General features: G+C 37.8%; 1 protein-coding gene across 1 annotated transcript in view; it reads right to left on the bottom strand.

Annotated features, from left to right (window-relative positions):
• Window positions 1-14046, bottom strand: part of LOC129324666 (centromere protein J-like) — a 41369-nt gene that overhangs the window by 3228 nt on the left and 24095 nt on the right. The window contains exons 9-15 of the mRNA XM_054972024.1: window positions 12666-12881; window positions 10968-11076; window positions 10670-10767; window positions 10110-10265; window positions 8995-9093; window positions 6613-6753; window positions 636-720 (exon numbers count right to left, since the gene is read on the bottom strand). Coding sequence (XP_054827999.1) covers window positions 636-720; window positions 6613-6753; window positions 8995-9093; window positions 10110-10265; window positions 10670-10767; window positions 10968-11076; window positions 12666-12881 — 904 coding nt within the window. The remainder of the gene's footprint in view (window positions 1-635; window positions 721-6612; window positions 6754-8994; window positions 9094-10109; window positions 10266-10669; window positions 10768-10967; window positions 11077-12665; window positions 12882-14046) is intronic.

Genomic DNA, 14046 nt, shown 5'->3' with positions numbered 1-14046 from the left:
CAGCAGGGAATAAGCAAACTCCTGCAAACATGGGAAGCAGAACATATTGAAACGCTTTAAAGTCTTAGTGTGAAAAGGACCTCAGTTGATAGGAGGATGCCCCTCCTCTCAGCTGAAAAATGCAGTGGGAGTTTGAAAGCAGCAACACTTTTCTTGCCATGCAAGAAAAGTATTGCTGCTTTCAAGCCGTCAACATTTTTCAACTGATGAGGGATCCGCCTCCCATCAGCTGAAAAGCAGCAGGCATTTAAATGGGGGAAACCGGAAGCACAAACCCCTATTCTGCCGACCTTCTGCTGCCCTGAAAGTGATGTTTTCACGAACCAAATGAACCAGTTCACGAACCAGGGCAAGTTCGTGAAAGTGTGTGGTTCGTGAAATGTAACAAACCATGAACCATATGGTTCAGACTTTTCCCAGTTCGTGCCCATCTCTACCTGGGAATGTCTCCGATGAAGGAATTTCAAATATGTTTGAGGTAGCCTCAAACGTGATCTTGGCTGCAGCGTGATCTTGGCTCTAGTGTTTTAGTGAAATACAATAGTGTTGAAGATCTACACAATTTAAAAAAAAATAGTATAGTTTAGTAGAAATACAAATCAACTTAAAAGTAGGGATTTTTTAACATCACATACCTATCTGGTGATTAGGAAACTGAAGCACCTCCATGCCATTTGGATAAGTGATGTGGGTTGTCTGGGCATCTGCATAATAGTAAATCTGGGGAGGGTGAAGTTTTTTTTATTGTTTACCATTTTTTAAAAGGCTCATTGGATATAAAATTTTAACATTCATAGTGAAGTATGTCTTACAATAACATTTGTGACAAACTTTTCAGTTCTTCTCTTTGCTTGCTATATTGAAAAAACGATCTCTGAAATACCTTCATTCCAAGTATGGATATAGGATCAAAATACTGAACATGGAGGATACAATTGCTTAGCAGTATTCCATGCTTTTGGCTTCTCACTCAAAAGCTAAATAGTTATCTGTTTATCATATATTACCTATATTGTCAAGAACATAACTTGATTTCTCAGCTATCACATTTTTGTCCTAACATAACCTCAAAAATTCAGATCAGAATACACAGTTCTTCCACAGGTGACTGAAGTGTTAGCTGAATACCTGGGAAAGGAGGAGGAGGAAGTTGTGGCTATCCTGGATGTTGTGTACCGAATAAACTCCAGATTCGCGGCCCAGAGGAAATTACCAAGGGACGTGATTGTGCAATTCACGACAAGGAATATAAGAGAAATGATAGTGAGTAAACAGTTTCAAGATCCATTGGTAGTCGATGGCAAGACGATTATCATCATGAAGGAGCTACCCAGATCGGTGTTGCTTGATCGGAAAAAATATAAAGTGCTTGTGCAGAATTTGAAGGATATGAAAATAAGATATAGATGGGAATTACCGGAAGGGATATCTTTTGAATTTGGAGGAATGAAAAAGCGCATCAGATCTGAACTTGAGATGGAAAAGTTTATGAGGGACAATGAAAAGGACTTACCAACAACAAGGCTATGAATATGGAGTGCAAAGTTTTATCTTGGAATGTAAATGGACTTAATTCACCCAAAAAGAGAAAAAGTACTTTCCACTGGCTAGTAAAACAAAAATGTGACATTGTATGTTTGCAAGAGACCCATATCAGAAATCAGGACGTAAAATATCTTAAAGTGAGTAAGTTGGGCATTGATTTTGTAGCGGCCTCAAAAAAGAAAAAAAAGGGAGTGGTACTATATATTAAAGAGGAGCTACAGCCAAAATTAATGATTAGAGATGTGGAAGCCAGATTTATAGCAGTGGAATGTACATGGAATTTAAAAAAAGTGTTGGTTATTGGAATTTATGCACCAAACGGTGCTAAAGAAAGCTTCTTTGAAGATTTAAGGAAGCAACTAGATGAACTTACATATGATCAGATAATCCTTGCAGGAGACTTCAATGGAATTACAAATTTGGAACAGGACAAAAAATCAGTAACTGCACAAAAGAAAAGAGGACTTTTGCCAAAGACGTTCTTTGCATTAGTGCAGCAGGAAACTTTGGAAGATGTATGGAGAACGCGGAATCCCACAAGTAGACAGTATACATTTTTCTCCGCAAGACACTCTACTCTATCACGTATTGATATGATCTGGGCCTCAAAGGATTTAGCGTTGTGGACTAAGGATGTTGAAATAATGCCCATGGTAGGCTCAGATCATAATCCAATTATGTGGAAGTTCGGGAAAAGAAATAAGAGGAAAGGATGGAGAATAAATGAGGATTTGCTACAGGAGGGAGAAAATATGGAGATGCTGAGAAGGGAAACTAAGTTCTTCATACAACATAATATGAATCGAGAAGTACCAACCAATAAGGTCTGGGATGCATATAAAGCAGTGATTAGAGGCATACTAATGGATTTAAATGGAAGAGCACGAAAGAAACAAGAGGAGAAGAGACAGGAGATTATGGAGAAAATAAAAGCCAAAGAAATACAATTAAAGAAAAGACCAGGTAAGAAGAAAATTTATCAGGATATTAAAATTTTACAAGAGCAGTTGACGGCAATGAACAATAGAGAATTGGAATGGAATTTGAAAAGAATGAATCAAAAGTCGTTTGAAGGTGCAAATAAACCTGGGAAATATTTGGCATGGCAACTGAAGAAGAGAAAAGAAAAAAAGATAATAAATAAAATATGTGAGGACAATAAAGTGCATCTGGAACAGACTGCCATTAGTAGAGCCTTTTACAAATTTTACGCCAAATTGTATGGGAAAAAAGAAGTGAAAAAAGACTCAATAGCGACATATTTGGGAAAAGTAAAACTCCCAATAATCTCGGAAGACTGGAGAGTTAAATTAAATAGTGAAATAACAGAGGAAGAAATAAAGAAAGCAATACAGTCAACAAATTTGGGAAAAGCGCCAGGGCCTGATGGACTTACAGCAAAATTTTATAAGGTAATGGCCAATGAGCTGGCACCATTTCTAAAAGAGGTGATCAATGGGGTTTTGAGAGACCAAAGAACTCCAGATACTTGGAGTGAAGCTAATATATCATTGATCCCTAAAGAGGGACAGGACTTGACAAATGTTAAAAATTACAGACCTATTTCTTTACTTAATAATGATTACAAGATCTTTGCGAAGATCTTGGCAGAGAGGCTAAAGGGATGGCTAGCTGAGGCTATTGGGGAAGAACAAGCAGGTTTTCTTCCAAACAGACAAATTAGAGACAATTTAAGGACAGTTATAAATGCTATTGAATACTATGACAGGCGTTGTGATAAAGAGGTTGGGTTCTTCTTTGTAGATGCTGAAAAAGCGTTTGACAATTTGAACTGGGACTTTATGTTTGCAACTATGGAACAGCTACAAATGGGAGAAAGATTCATAAGAGCAGTTAAAGAAATTTACAGAGACCAAAGTGCAGCAATTGTGGTGAATGATGAGGTGACTAAGAAACTGACTATAGGGAAAGGTACAAGACAAGGTTGTCCGTTGTCTCCACTGTTGTTTATTTTGGTATTGGAAATACTGATTATACAGATCCGAGAAGATGATGCAATCCGTGGAATAAAGATAAAGGACTTTTCCTATAAGGTCAGAGCATTTGCAGATGACATAATGTTAATTGTGGAAGATCCAATTGAAAACATGCCTAAGGTAATAGATAAAATCAAAGAGTTTGGAGACTTGGCAGGTTTTTTTGTAAACAAAAAGAAGTCAAAGATATTGTGTAAAAATATGACTAAACAAAAACAACAGCAACTTATGGAAATAACAGACTGTGAAGTAACAAGTAAGGTAAAATATTTGGGAATCGAACTGACTGCAAAAAATATAGATCTATTTAAGAATAATTATGAGAAATTGTGGACTCAAATAGAGCAGGATTTGATTAAGTGGAATAGATTGAAGTTGTCATGGTTGGGAAGAATTGCAGCAGTTAAGATGAATGTTTTGCCAAGAGTGATGTTTTTGTTACAGACAATACCAATTATTCGGGACTCTAAACAATTTGAAAAACGGCAAAGGAAAATATCGGAGTTTGTGTGGGCAGGCAGGAAACCTAGGGTGAAAATGAAAGTGTTGCAGGATGCAAAAGAAAGGGGTGGAATGCAACTGCCCAACCTCTTTACTATGATGCAATCTGTCTGGTATGGCTGAAAGATTGGATGACACTGGAAAATCGCAAATTGCTGGCCTTAGAGGGATATAAAAAACTGTTTGGATGGCATGCATATTTATGGTATGACAAAGTGAAAGCAGATTCTATGTTTCTACACCACTATATTCGGAGAAGCCTCTTCACAGTTTGGAAGAAATATAAAGATTACCTACAGGAAGGAACTCCCTCCTGGGTGGTTCCATATGAAGTAATTGATCCAAGAACGGTCGATAATAAGCAACAGTGTTTAACGTATAAGGAGATAACTCAAACAGAACTTTCTAAAGCTAGAATAAAGACACAACAAGAGTTGTCCCCAAACTATGATTGGTTTCAATATAGACAAATCAGAGATCTTTATTATTCGGACTGTGCGAAGGGAGGAATAAGAATGGAGAATTCAGAATTAGAGAAAGTAATTTTACAAGGAGATAAAAAAGAAATTTCAAAGGTCTACAAAGTGTTGCTAAAATGGTATATTGAGGATGAGGTAGTTAAAGTGCAAATGGTGAAGTGGGCTATAAACTTTAACAAAGAAATAACAATGGAGGCGTGGGAATACTTGTGGAAAAATACGTTGAAGATTACGACATGCACTAATATTAAAGAGAATGTTTATAAAATGATGTATCGTTGGTATCTGACACCAAAGAAGATAGCGCTAGGGAATTTGAACATGTCTAACAAATGTTGCAAATGTAGAAAACATGAGGGTTCTTTGTACCATATGTGGTGGACTTGTGAGGTAGCTAGGCAGTACTGGGGGGAAATAATAAAAGTAATGAGTGAGATTTTACAATTTCAAGTGAATAAGAACCCAGAACTCCTGCTACTGAATTTGGGAATGCAAGATATGCCAGCACAATATAGGACATTGTTATTCTATATGACAGCAGCAGCTAGACTTTTGTACGCACAGAAGTGGAAAGTACAAGAGGTGCCAACCATTGAGGATTGGATCTACAAATTGCTGTACATGGCGGAGATGGATAAAATGACAAGAAAATTGAGAGACCTTGACCCAGGGCAGTTTAACAAGGACTGGGAGAAGCTGAAACAATATTTGGTGAAAAAATGGGAGGTGGGTGGAGAACTGTGGCAGTTTGAAAATTACTGAAACATAACGGAAGAAGAGGGAAGTGACTATACCGAGGGGGGGAGAGTTGACTGAATAATTCTAAGCAAATACCATATTGGATTATTATATAGAGTATTAGTAGTGCTATTATTATAAGAAATGTAAGGATAAAAGCTAAACTAAATATCTTTCTGACGTAAATAATAGTTGCAAAAGGGTGAATGGATACATATCAGTAGGTGAAATGTGGAAATAATAGATTGACTTATGTTAAATGAATATATGAATGGATTACTCTAGTTAAATAGCTCTATAACGGAGAAATTAGATAATTATATTGGATATGATATGTAACAGGAAGTAAGGAGCAACATATATAGAATATAAGTCAAATTGATTGATTTATTATGAATACATGTAAAGTTTATAGAAGTATTAGAAAATATGTATAAGGTGGGGCAAATTGTTTGTCCCATATTGAAGAGAGTAGAAAGAGTAAAATAGAGTATAGGTGATCAGAATGAATATTATTGAAAGGTCAGAAATAGCACAAATATGATAGATAAGCTTAGAAGAATTTGAAAGTATATTATAATAAATATAGTAAAATTCATATGAGTAAAGGGAAAATAGATGAGGGGTTGGAAAACTGTTGGAAGTCAACAAAAGGGGGGGGAATGGGAGGGGGTTAGAATTGGAAATTTAAAGGAGTGTGAGTGTAAATGATATGATATGATATATTTCTAATCCAATAAAAATTTTTACAAAAAAAAAAAAAAGAATACACAGTTCTTCCTTCCTCCATTTTATTCTGTTTTCTATCCCAACATATGGCAAAATAACTTGAGTGTGGCTCAAATGTGCTTTTTGGTGCCAGGTGAGAAAACACCAGTCTTTGGAAACTAAATGTGGAAACAGAAATGTGCAAGCAGAGTTGGTTCCAGTGGTTAAGATCACCAGGCACCTACCAAAACCTATGCCCTCCAGGGTCCAATTACTGACCGATGAAGCTGCATCTTTCCTGTTGTTGCCCACTGACTCATACTCTTTTCCCCATAGATTTCACTTGTTGCCCCAAATAGCAAGTTTTTAGCAAAGATGGTGAATTCCATACCCAATACGAGGAAGGAGATGAGAACCAAGGTGAAATTAATGAATGATATTGAAAGAATGAGTGAAAGGACCACTTCTGAAAAATCTCAAGGTGTGTACAGGTATGCCTCAAAACAGGAGCTGATGAAGGGTTTTTCCCTGTAACATGAGCCCAACTTTTCCCTTGTCTTTGCTGTACAAATGACAGATATTTTTGGTTCCAATGCTGTTTAAAGTCCTCTTGGAAAACATAAATGAAATAAAAATACACACACCACTCTCTGATCTGGCAGGATCTTCTTAATGTCTCCATTGAAAAAAGTAAGAACAGTTGTCCTTTTATCAGCACTAATCTCCTTTTTTGTGCCATTGCGGAAAGTCGTAATTCTGCGTCCATCAGACAACAGCTGTTCCACCTTTAAAACAAAAACAAAATATGTGTCAGAGTACATATTCTCTGACTTTCACTCACTCACATACACACACAACCTCCAGTTACAAATCAATTAACTGGAATGATTAGATTGAAAAAGATTCTAATTCGATTCCTTTGAAAGTGACTAATGAATATTATACTTAAGTGCACAGAATGTCAGGAGAGAAGTAAATTCATCACCACATTGCATCATGCACCACTGCAAATATTCCTTACTCAGGTAGGTGCAAAACACTGCAAAATTTAAGACTGGACCTTAAATCAGCTTATATCCAAGTGCACCCATCTCAGATTAGCTCTAAAGGGCATTTCTTACTACATTTAAACAGGTGTGTCAGCTGTGCTCTCTCCACAGAGAAGACCAGAAACTATCATAGTGTGAAGAGAACTAAAAAACAATTATTGGCACCCTTGCTAAATCACAATTTCCAGAATTCTTTTTAGGACAATTATACTGCCAAAATAGTTCAACTGACATAAAACAAATATAGGTTTGTCATTATGAGGGGCACTACAGCTAGCCAGAGGCAAGCAGACTTGCTTACAGGACAGACACCCCAGACCCTTCAAGTGGAATTCTATTTTATATGTAAGCCAAAGCCACGGTCATTGTATTTGTACACAATTATACACAGTCTGTTTCTACATATATTTTTCAGGACAAGGATCAATAGGCAAGAAAAGGGGAGTTATTGCCTCAGGAGAAAAAAATCAGTGTACTTCAAATGATGTGCAAATAGCAGCCACATGATGTATTTTAAAAACTTTCAAGCAAGGGGACATCCTGCTGCCACTCGCTTATGCTGATTTAAGATCTGTGACTGGCACAAATTACATTAAAAATTCTATTCCACAAGTCAGCATAATCTCCATCTCCCCTGGAGGCTTCCAATTCTCTGTGGAGGACTCCAAATTGCACTTTGATGAATTACCATATGGCAGGGACATATGTTTGCAGCCATTTTATTTTCCCATAATGTGACTCCATTGCATGCGTGCCAATTGCCAACTCCAAAAGAAGTTAGCTTTACTTCACACAGAAAGCTCCTGGGAAATCATCCAACCCCTCTCAATAAGCAGATGGGGAACACATCTTGGTGAACACTTTCTGCAGCTGATGAGTGTGTCACATGAAACCAGCTGTCTAGCACTCCACCAAAGCATCTAGTTAAGACGGTGTCCAAATGACAGTTCTCCTGTTTGGCTTGCAGATATCAGCATGCTGAATCAACATTATCCTGGGGCTAACCATATATTAGAGTGCCAATAACTTCTAAAAAAGGAATGTCCCATAGCTGGATCTCCCACATAATGTGTACATTGGTCCTGAAAGTAATTATGGATTGAACTAGACTCTTACTTCAGAAGCCTACAAACTAGATCTCAGTACATTCTGTTAGTCCTGATGCAACTGACTGATCTAGACTGGGTTTTGGCAAGCAAAGGTGTCATAACCTTTCTGTCTGTCACTGGATTTGTTGCTCTGGTGTCACAGAGGGCCTCCCCAGGTTGTGTTACCAAGGTTTGAGTCATCAGAGCTCACAAGAGAACACCATTTGTATGAAAACCCATGAAAAGCCTACTATGAAATATGACTGACTTATGGCAACCCCTGGTGGAGTTTTCATGGCAAGAGTCTAACAGAGGTGGTCTGCCATTGCCTATCTCTGCAACTCTGGTCCTCATTGGAAGTCTCCTGCCCACTTATTAACCAAGACTGACCCTGGTTAGCTTTCAAGATCTGATGAGATCTGGCTTGCCTGGGCTACCCAGGTCAGTGCATTGTGAAATTAAGTGCTATCAATATTCGCTGTCTGGCTCATGTTTCTAAATGACACACTACTGATATGAATTGGCTCAGTGGTTGCAAAGTCCTTTGGTGAAAACTGCATCTGTCCTCACTAACAGTGAGCACTGTAGAGTGCCCTAGCAGTTATGTGACAATGGCAGGAAAACTGGCTTATTTGTGGTAAAAACTAAAAAAAACAGGAGGAAGATCGGGGGAAAGATACAGGAGAAAGAGCTAAACCCCCCACCCCACCATTTTGATAAAGAATGGAGACTTTGCTTTGGCATAATGAAGAAGACAGGCTCTATTTTGGTTCTCAGTGCACCATGTTATGTACATCCACGTAATCCAAGTTATTGCTTTTACAGCCCGAAAAACCCACAACAACCATTATTGCTTTTCTATTTTTATAGTTATCTAAAATTATTTTACCTTTCCATCTGGATACTCTATTTTTTCTTTCATGTCCTCGTCCTTACTTTCCACATATAGTGGTGCTCTTCTAGACAGTATTGACTTTGGAGGGGAATTCTACAAACACATAACAACAATCAAGGTTTAATCTATTTGCCTATACTTTTTGGTAAAAAGGGGCATCTCTTACAAAACCTTAATGAGAGAGGAGGAATCACAAAATGGTTTATTCTATAACAAGGTAAGATATTTTTTAAATACCTTTTACATGTCTTTAAAATGTCTGCACTCTCTTTCCCATTATCTTGACACAAGAAATAAAAAATACAAAATAAATGAAAATGAAATAAATTATTTCTGTCTGGGAAATGGCATGAGCAGAAAGGATTAACCCCACACCTCTTTCCTGTCTCAGCGCCATACCAGGTCTAGAGGGAAATACTAGCTAAAAGAAACGTAAATAATTTCAGTACATGGTTGTATAACTGAGGACCTGATTACACATTTTAAAAACCATGGTTGTTTTTCACAAATTCATGTTTACTTTCTTTCCCTGTAAGACAGGGGGAAGAGAATTCACACCTTCTTGTAAACAAAGAACCACAAACTCCTGTCTTCAGTAGTCAAGCATGCCTTTCATTTCCACTTCATTTCCAAAAAATCCATTTCTGTCTTTGACAACAAGAAGGAGCTTCAGTGAATTTCAGCTACTTATGATAATGTAAAACAATAGACATAGAATTCTCTTTTTAAGCACAATTATTACCTTTTGATAAAGATGCAGATTAAGAGAAATCGCGTGTATTTGAGTTTTTTTCTTTTTTAAAGAAGGAGAAACAGGTTCAAAACCAGTTTTATTTTCCTCCTCACAACAAGGTTTTCAAATGTGGCAGGCAGGCTCTCATTTATATAAATAAACATTTCACTTTAGTTTGTCAAAAGGTTATCTAATTATTCTGTGAAAACCCATAGTCACAGCAGTCAGATACTAGGAACTGTAAATACAGGGAACAGAGTACAACAGTTATGAAGACAAGGCACAACACGTGTTTTTTGTAATGAGTAATCAGACCCTGAAAACATTACTGAAACAGATAAGAAGGAGAACAGGTAGAGAAGTAAGGAAACCAAACCTTTGCTTCAAAGGTCTCAAAAGTTGGAAGACTTTCTGCAGGTGTTTTCCTACCACTTGGGATTATGCTATTTCTCCTGGAGTTAATTGCAGGGGTCCCTTGCTCAGAGGACTTCACAAATCTGTGAGCACTAATAAGGCTAGCATTCTCTTTCTTCTGTGGAAATGTTAAATAACAAATATTAAATAGCAAGGTGGAATTTCTTATACTATATTAATTAAAATGTAGTTTGGTATAAGGTGGGCTCTTTTGTTTTGTTAGGTGGTATTATTAATGTTATAGGGATTTTCAATTTACATTTTTAACCATTATGGATATATCAGATACTCTTTTGTGAGCCACTTTGAGCCTTTAGGGCAGGGAGGAAGCAGGATACAAATATTTTAAGTATGCAAACAAAACAAACAGAGAAACTGCATTTAAAGATATCACACTACTGTTTTTATTAGAAAAATTAAACAAGTTAAACTATGCCCCCCCTTTCCCCCAGAGACTTTTGGTTTTTAATCATGCTTTTTTCTGTATAAACCTTGTTGCTTCAGATTCATGCATAAACATACCTGTATTTCTTCATTACTCAAGGATGTGGAGTTTAAAATGTCATCATTCGGGTTATTTAAAAAAGCTGAATCTTCTGAACTACCTGAAGAATATTTGCCTACAGAGATTTAATATATATACACACACATTATAAATAATTTGTGTCCGTATATTAAAAGCACAGATTATTCAAGGACTGTTTTTCACATTCAACATATTGTTTCCAGCATTGGTCAGGCAAAGTGACGTGCCTGAGCAACAAGAAATGATGAAATTTGCTCTCCTGTTAGCAGATATTGCTATTGCAATGTATTTTACCTTTCTTATATGAAGATGAGGTTGTGTCCTTAAACACACTCAGAGAAGACCCAGTTAATAGTTTGCTTCCACAATTCTTTTGCTGATTTTGAGCCAAATGAGGTAATGCCTACAATAAAGGGCAGACATTTAAAAAATGGTGCAATTCCTTCACTCTGTCATTAGAAAAGTTAGTTCTGGTTAGACAGGAAAGGATTTGTATCCTTTGTCCAAAGAAACTTGGGGACATATTGCTCTTAATACCTCTGTCTCAAGTGCCTTTTGTTATACAGACAACACAAACTGATTATGAAATAAAAGCTAGCTAAAACATCTGAAAATGTTTGGCATCCTTACTAAAATCACCTTGACTCTCAAAAAGTTTGTGTGGAATTTAGGACATTAAATAAATGACAAAGGAAACAAACAAATGATGTCCAGATAACAGGTGGATGCAAATGTGTACTACTGGCTGCCCAATCTCCATTGAGCTACAATGACAAAAAAAGAAGTGAACCTTGTAACATATCTTGAGGACTTTTATTTTCTTGCCCTCTCTGTATCAACGCATCAGCAGAAGAACTTATTTGGTTAAGTCACGAAAGCTCTGTCTACACCTTGCCTCAATCCTCAATGCAACTGTCCTCTTAGGGCCAAAGAGCACAACATACTTTTCCTAGGACCATCCCCCAACTGGCAATGTCAAGCAGATGTGCACTGGAAGTTCTCAGTTGAAGCTTATATCCTCTGGCAAGCGGCAGTTAATTCAGGACCATGGCATGTGAGGAGGATTAATCCTTTTCTTCACACCATTTCCCTGACTTGAAATTGTTGGAATATACAACATCGAGCATATAAAAATAGCAGCAAATGGGGAAGCTACTTAAATAAGCATATGGGTGCCACCGCTTAGTCTACTAAATGATGTCTGTTTGTCCCCTCAATGCAACTCTCAAGCTAGTTTCCTGTTTCTTCTCTCATTTACTTCCTGCCAACCATTTAGCTAGAATGCTTAACTATCTATCTAGTAGTGTAGCTTTCTGAAATAAACACTTTGTCCTCTTTAAATGGCTATGCCCTAACATGTGGTTCTTCACAAACAAAAATTCATTCTGCTCACAAAGCAGATGCCAAAACCTGGTGAGAGAATTTCATTTAAACAACAACTGAAAATGTTTCATGTGCAACAGACCAGCAGCTATTCTCTGTACATTAATTTGAAATATAAAAAAGTTAAAATTTAATATTTTCTTGCCAAATTCTTACTGGGAAAAGGATGAGTGCGCTTTTCTGAGACTTGACAGAGTCCTACCCACCTCACAGGGTGATTGTCGTGAGGATAATAATAACACATTATATAAACCACTCTGAGTGGGCCTTAAGTTGTCTTGAAGGGTGGTATATAAATCAAATGTTGTTGTTATTGTTATCAAGAGGAGCAAATAAAAATTAGCACATAACAAGTGAAGAAGGGTTCCAACATCTTTTTCCTCAGCCTGCCAGTAGATCTGCTAAGAGGAGGAAAGACAAGGGAACAGATTTCAGCCCTTCCTGACTGAAGATACCCTCCACAATGCTTGGAGTGGTAATCTTTCCCCATCAGCAGATCTTTTGACTGGAGGCTGCATCAAAGGTAAGGTAGAGTCCATCTGAAATAGACATGGGGAAGGAGGAGTGCAAAGGAAAATCAAAAACAAGTAATAGGTCTGGTTAAAGTACCGGTACTTCAGCTCCTCTTTCAATAAAATCCAGAGGTCCATGTTTTCTTTCAGCCTCCAGCCTTTGATGCTCAGAAACTCTGAGCTCATCTTGAAGCTCCAGATTCTGCTTGGTCAGGGCTTCCACCCGACTTCTCAGCTCACCATGGGCAGCATGCCAGTGAGACTCATTTCTCCTAATCTCTTCCTGTAGCTCTGATATTTGCTGCCTTAGTATCTGTCATTAAAAAGACAGATATGCAAGGAAAAACATAAGAAATGTGCAAAAGACCAGAGTTAAATCACATGGGACCCTCTCCTGCTTCCCCATTAGCCGCTTGTAATTCCCTATCAGAAATTACTCAGGATCTAATCTACACCTAGCTGCACTTTCTTGAGCCAGAAGCCAATGCTGAGCCTTATTAGAAATAGGGCAAGCATTTGCCACAAGCAGGCATTTCTAGGGGAAGAGAACTGTGCCAGCTTAAAAGGAAGGAAGAGGCAAAACTCTTCTGTTTTCTGAAGATGAGCCTCTGGCAAGAACTGAGAAAATGGGTATGTCTACAGAGAAAGGTTTAGGAGAGAGAGAACTGTATGCAAAGTTATACCTTGGCTATGAGGAGCATTTGGAAATAATCAAGATCAGGGCAGAGATAAGAGAGAACTGGGTCCAGGAACTTACAAGACTGGGAAGCAGAATACAATGGCAAACATTGATCTAAAAGAGACTGCTCCTGATACTAAACGCTGCTGATGGGCTCCTGTCTCTCTATAGCTAACAAAGTTAAAAGATGGTTGATGAGAGACAAGGAAAGAAAAGACAGTAAAAAACATATGTTTCCCAATGGAGGGCTCTCCATGTGAGTTGGGGGAATTAGTGTGCAAGAAGAGGCAATGAGAGGTGGGTAACTGAGCACAATCTCCACCTATGTCTATGAGGATTCAAGCAAATTCTTTTAATAATGAAGCAGATGTTGAATCAAAAGGGGGGTTTATTGAAAATAATAAAGATCAATTGCACACAAAATGCACAGCACATACACAGAGCTAACTGGAAAGCAGGGAGGAAAATTGGATACAGTTTGAGGGATTGGGTTATAGTTACCATCCGGAAGAGAGCATCCAGGAGAGAGTGTGGAGTGACCAGTGCATCAATACAGGAACAGAACTGACAGAAGTGCAAGGGTGGATGCTAGATCTGAGGGCATGCACATAACTATGGTGGAGGGGCATTTCAATTATACTGTGGAATGTACCCTGGGGCAAGATTACATTTTCTGCTCCCAAAACGATAACTTAATGGTTGTCTCCGGGGCGAGACAAAGAACTAGAAGGCTGTCTCTGGGGTGAGACAATAAGCTCTGGGGTGAGCTGTTTCCAGGGTGAGACAATAAAACTGAGAA

This window comes from Eublepharis macularius, chromosome 1 (genome assembly GCF_028583425.1).
Source record: "Eublepharis macularius isolate TG4126 chromosome 1, MPM_Emac_v1.0, whole genome shotgun sequence".
Classification (NCBI taxonomy): Eukaryota; Metazoa; Chordata; class Lepidosauria; order Squamata; family Eublepharidae; genus Eublepharis; species Eublepharis macularius.
Note: the sequence above shows the minus strand (reverse complement) of the source record. Positions and strands in the feature narration are given on the sequence as shown.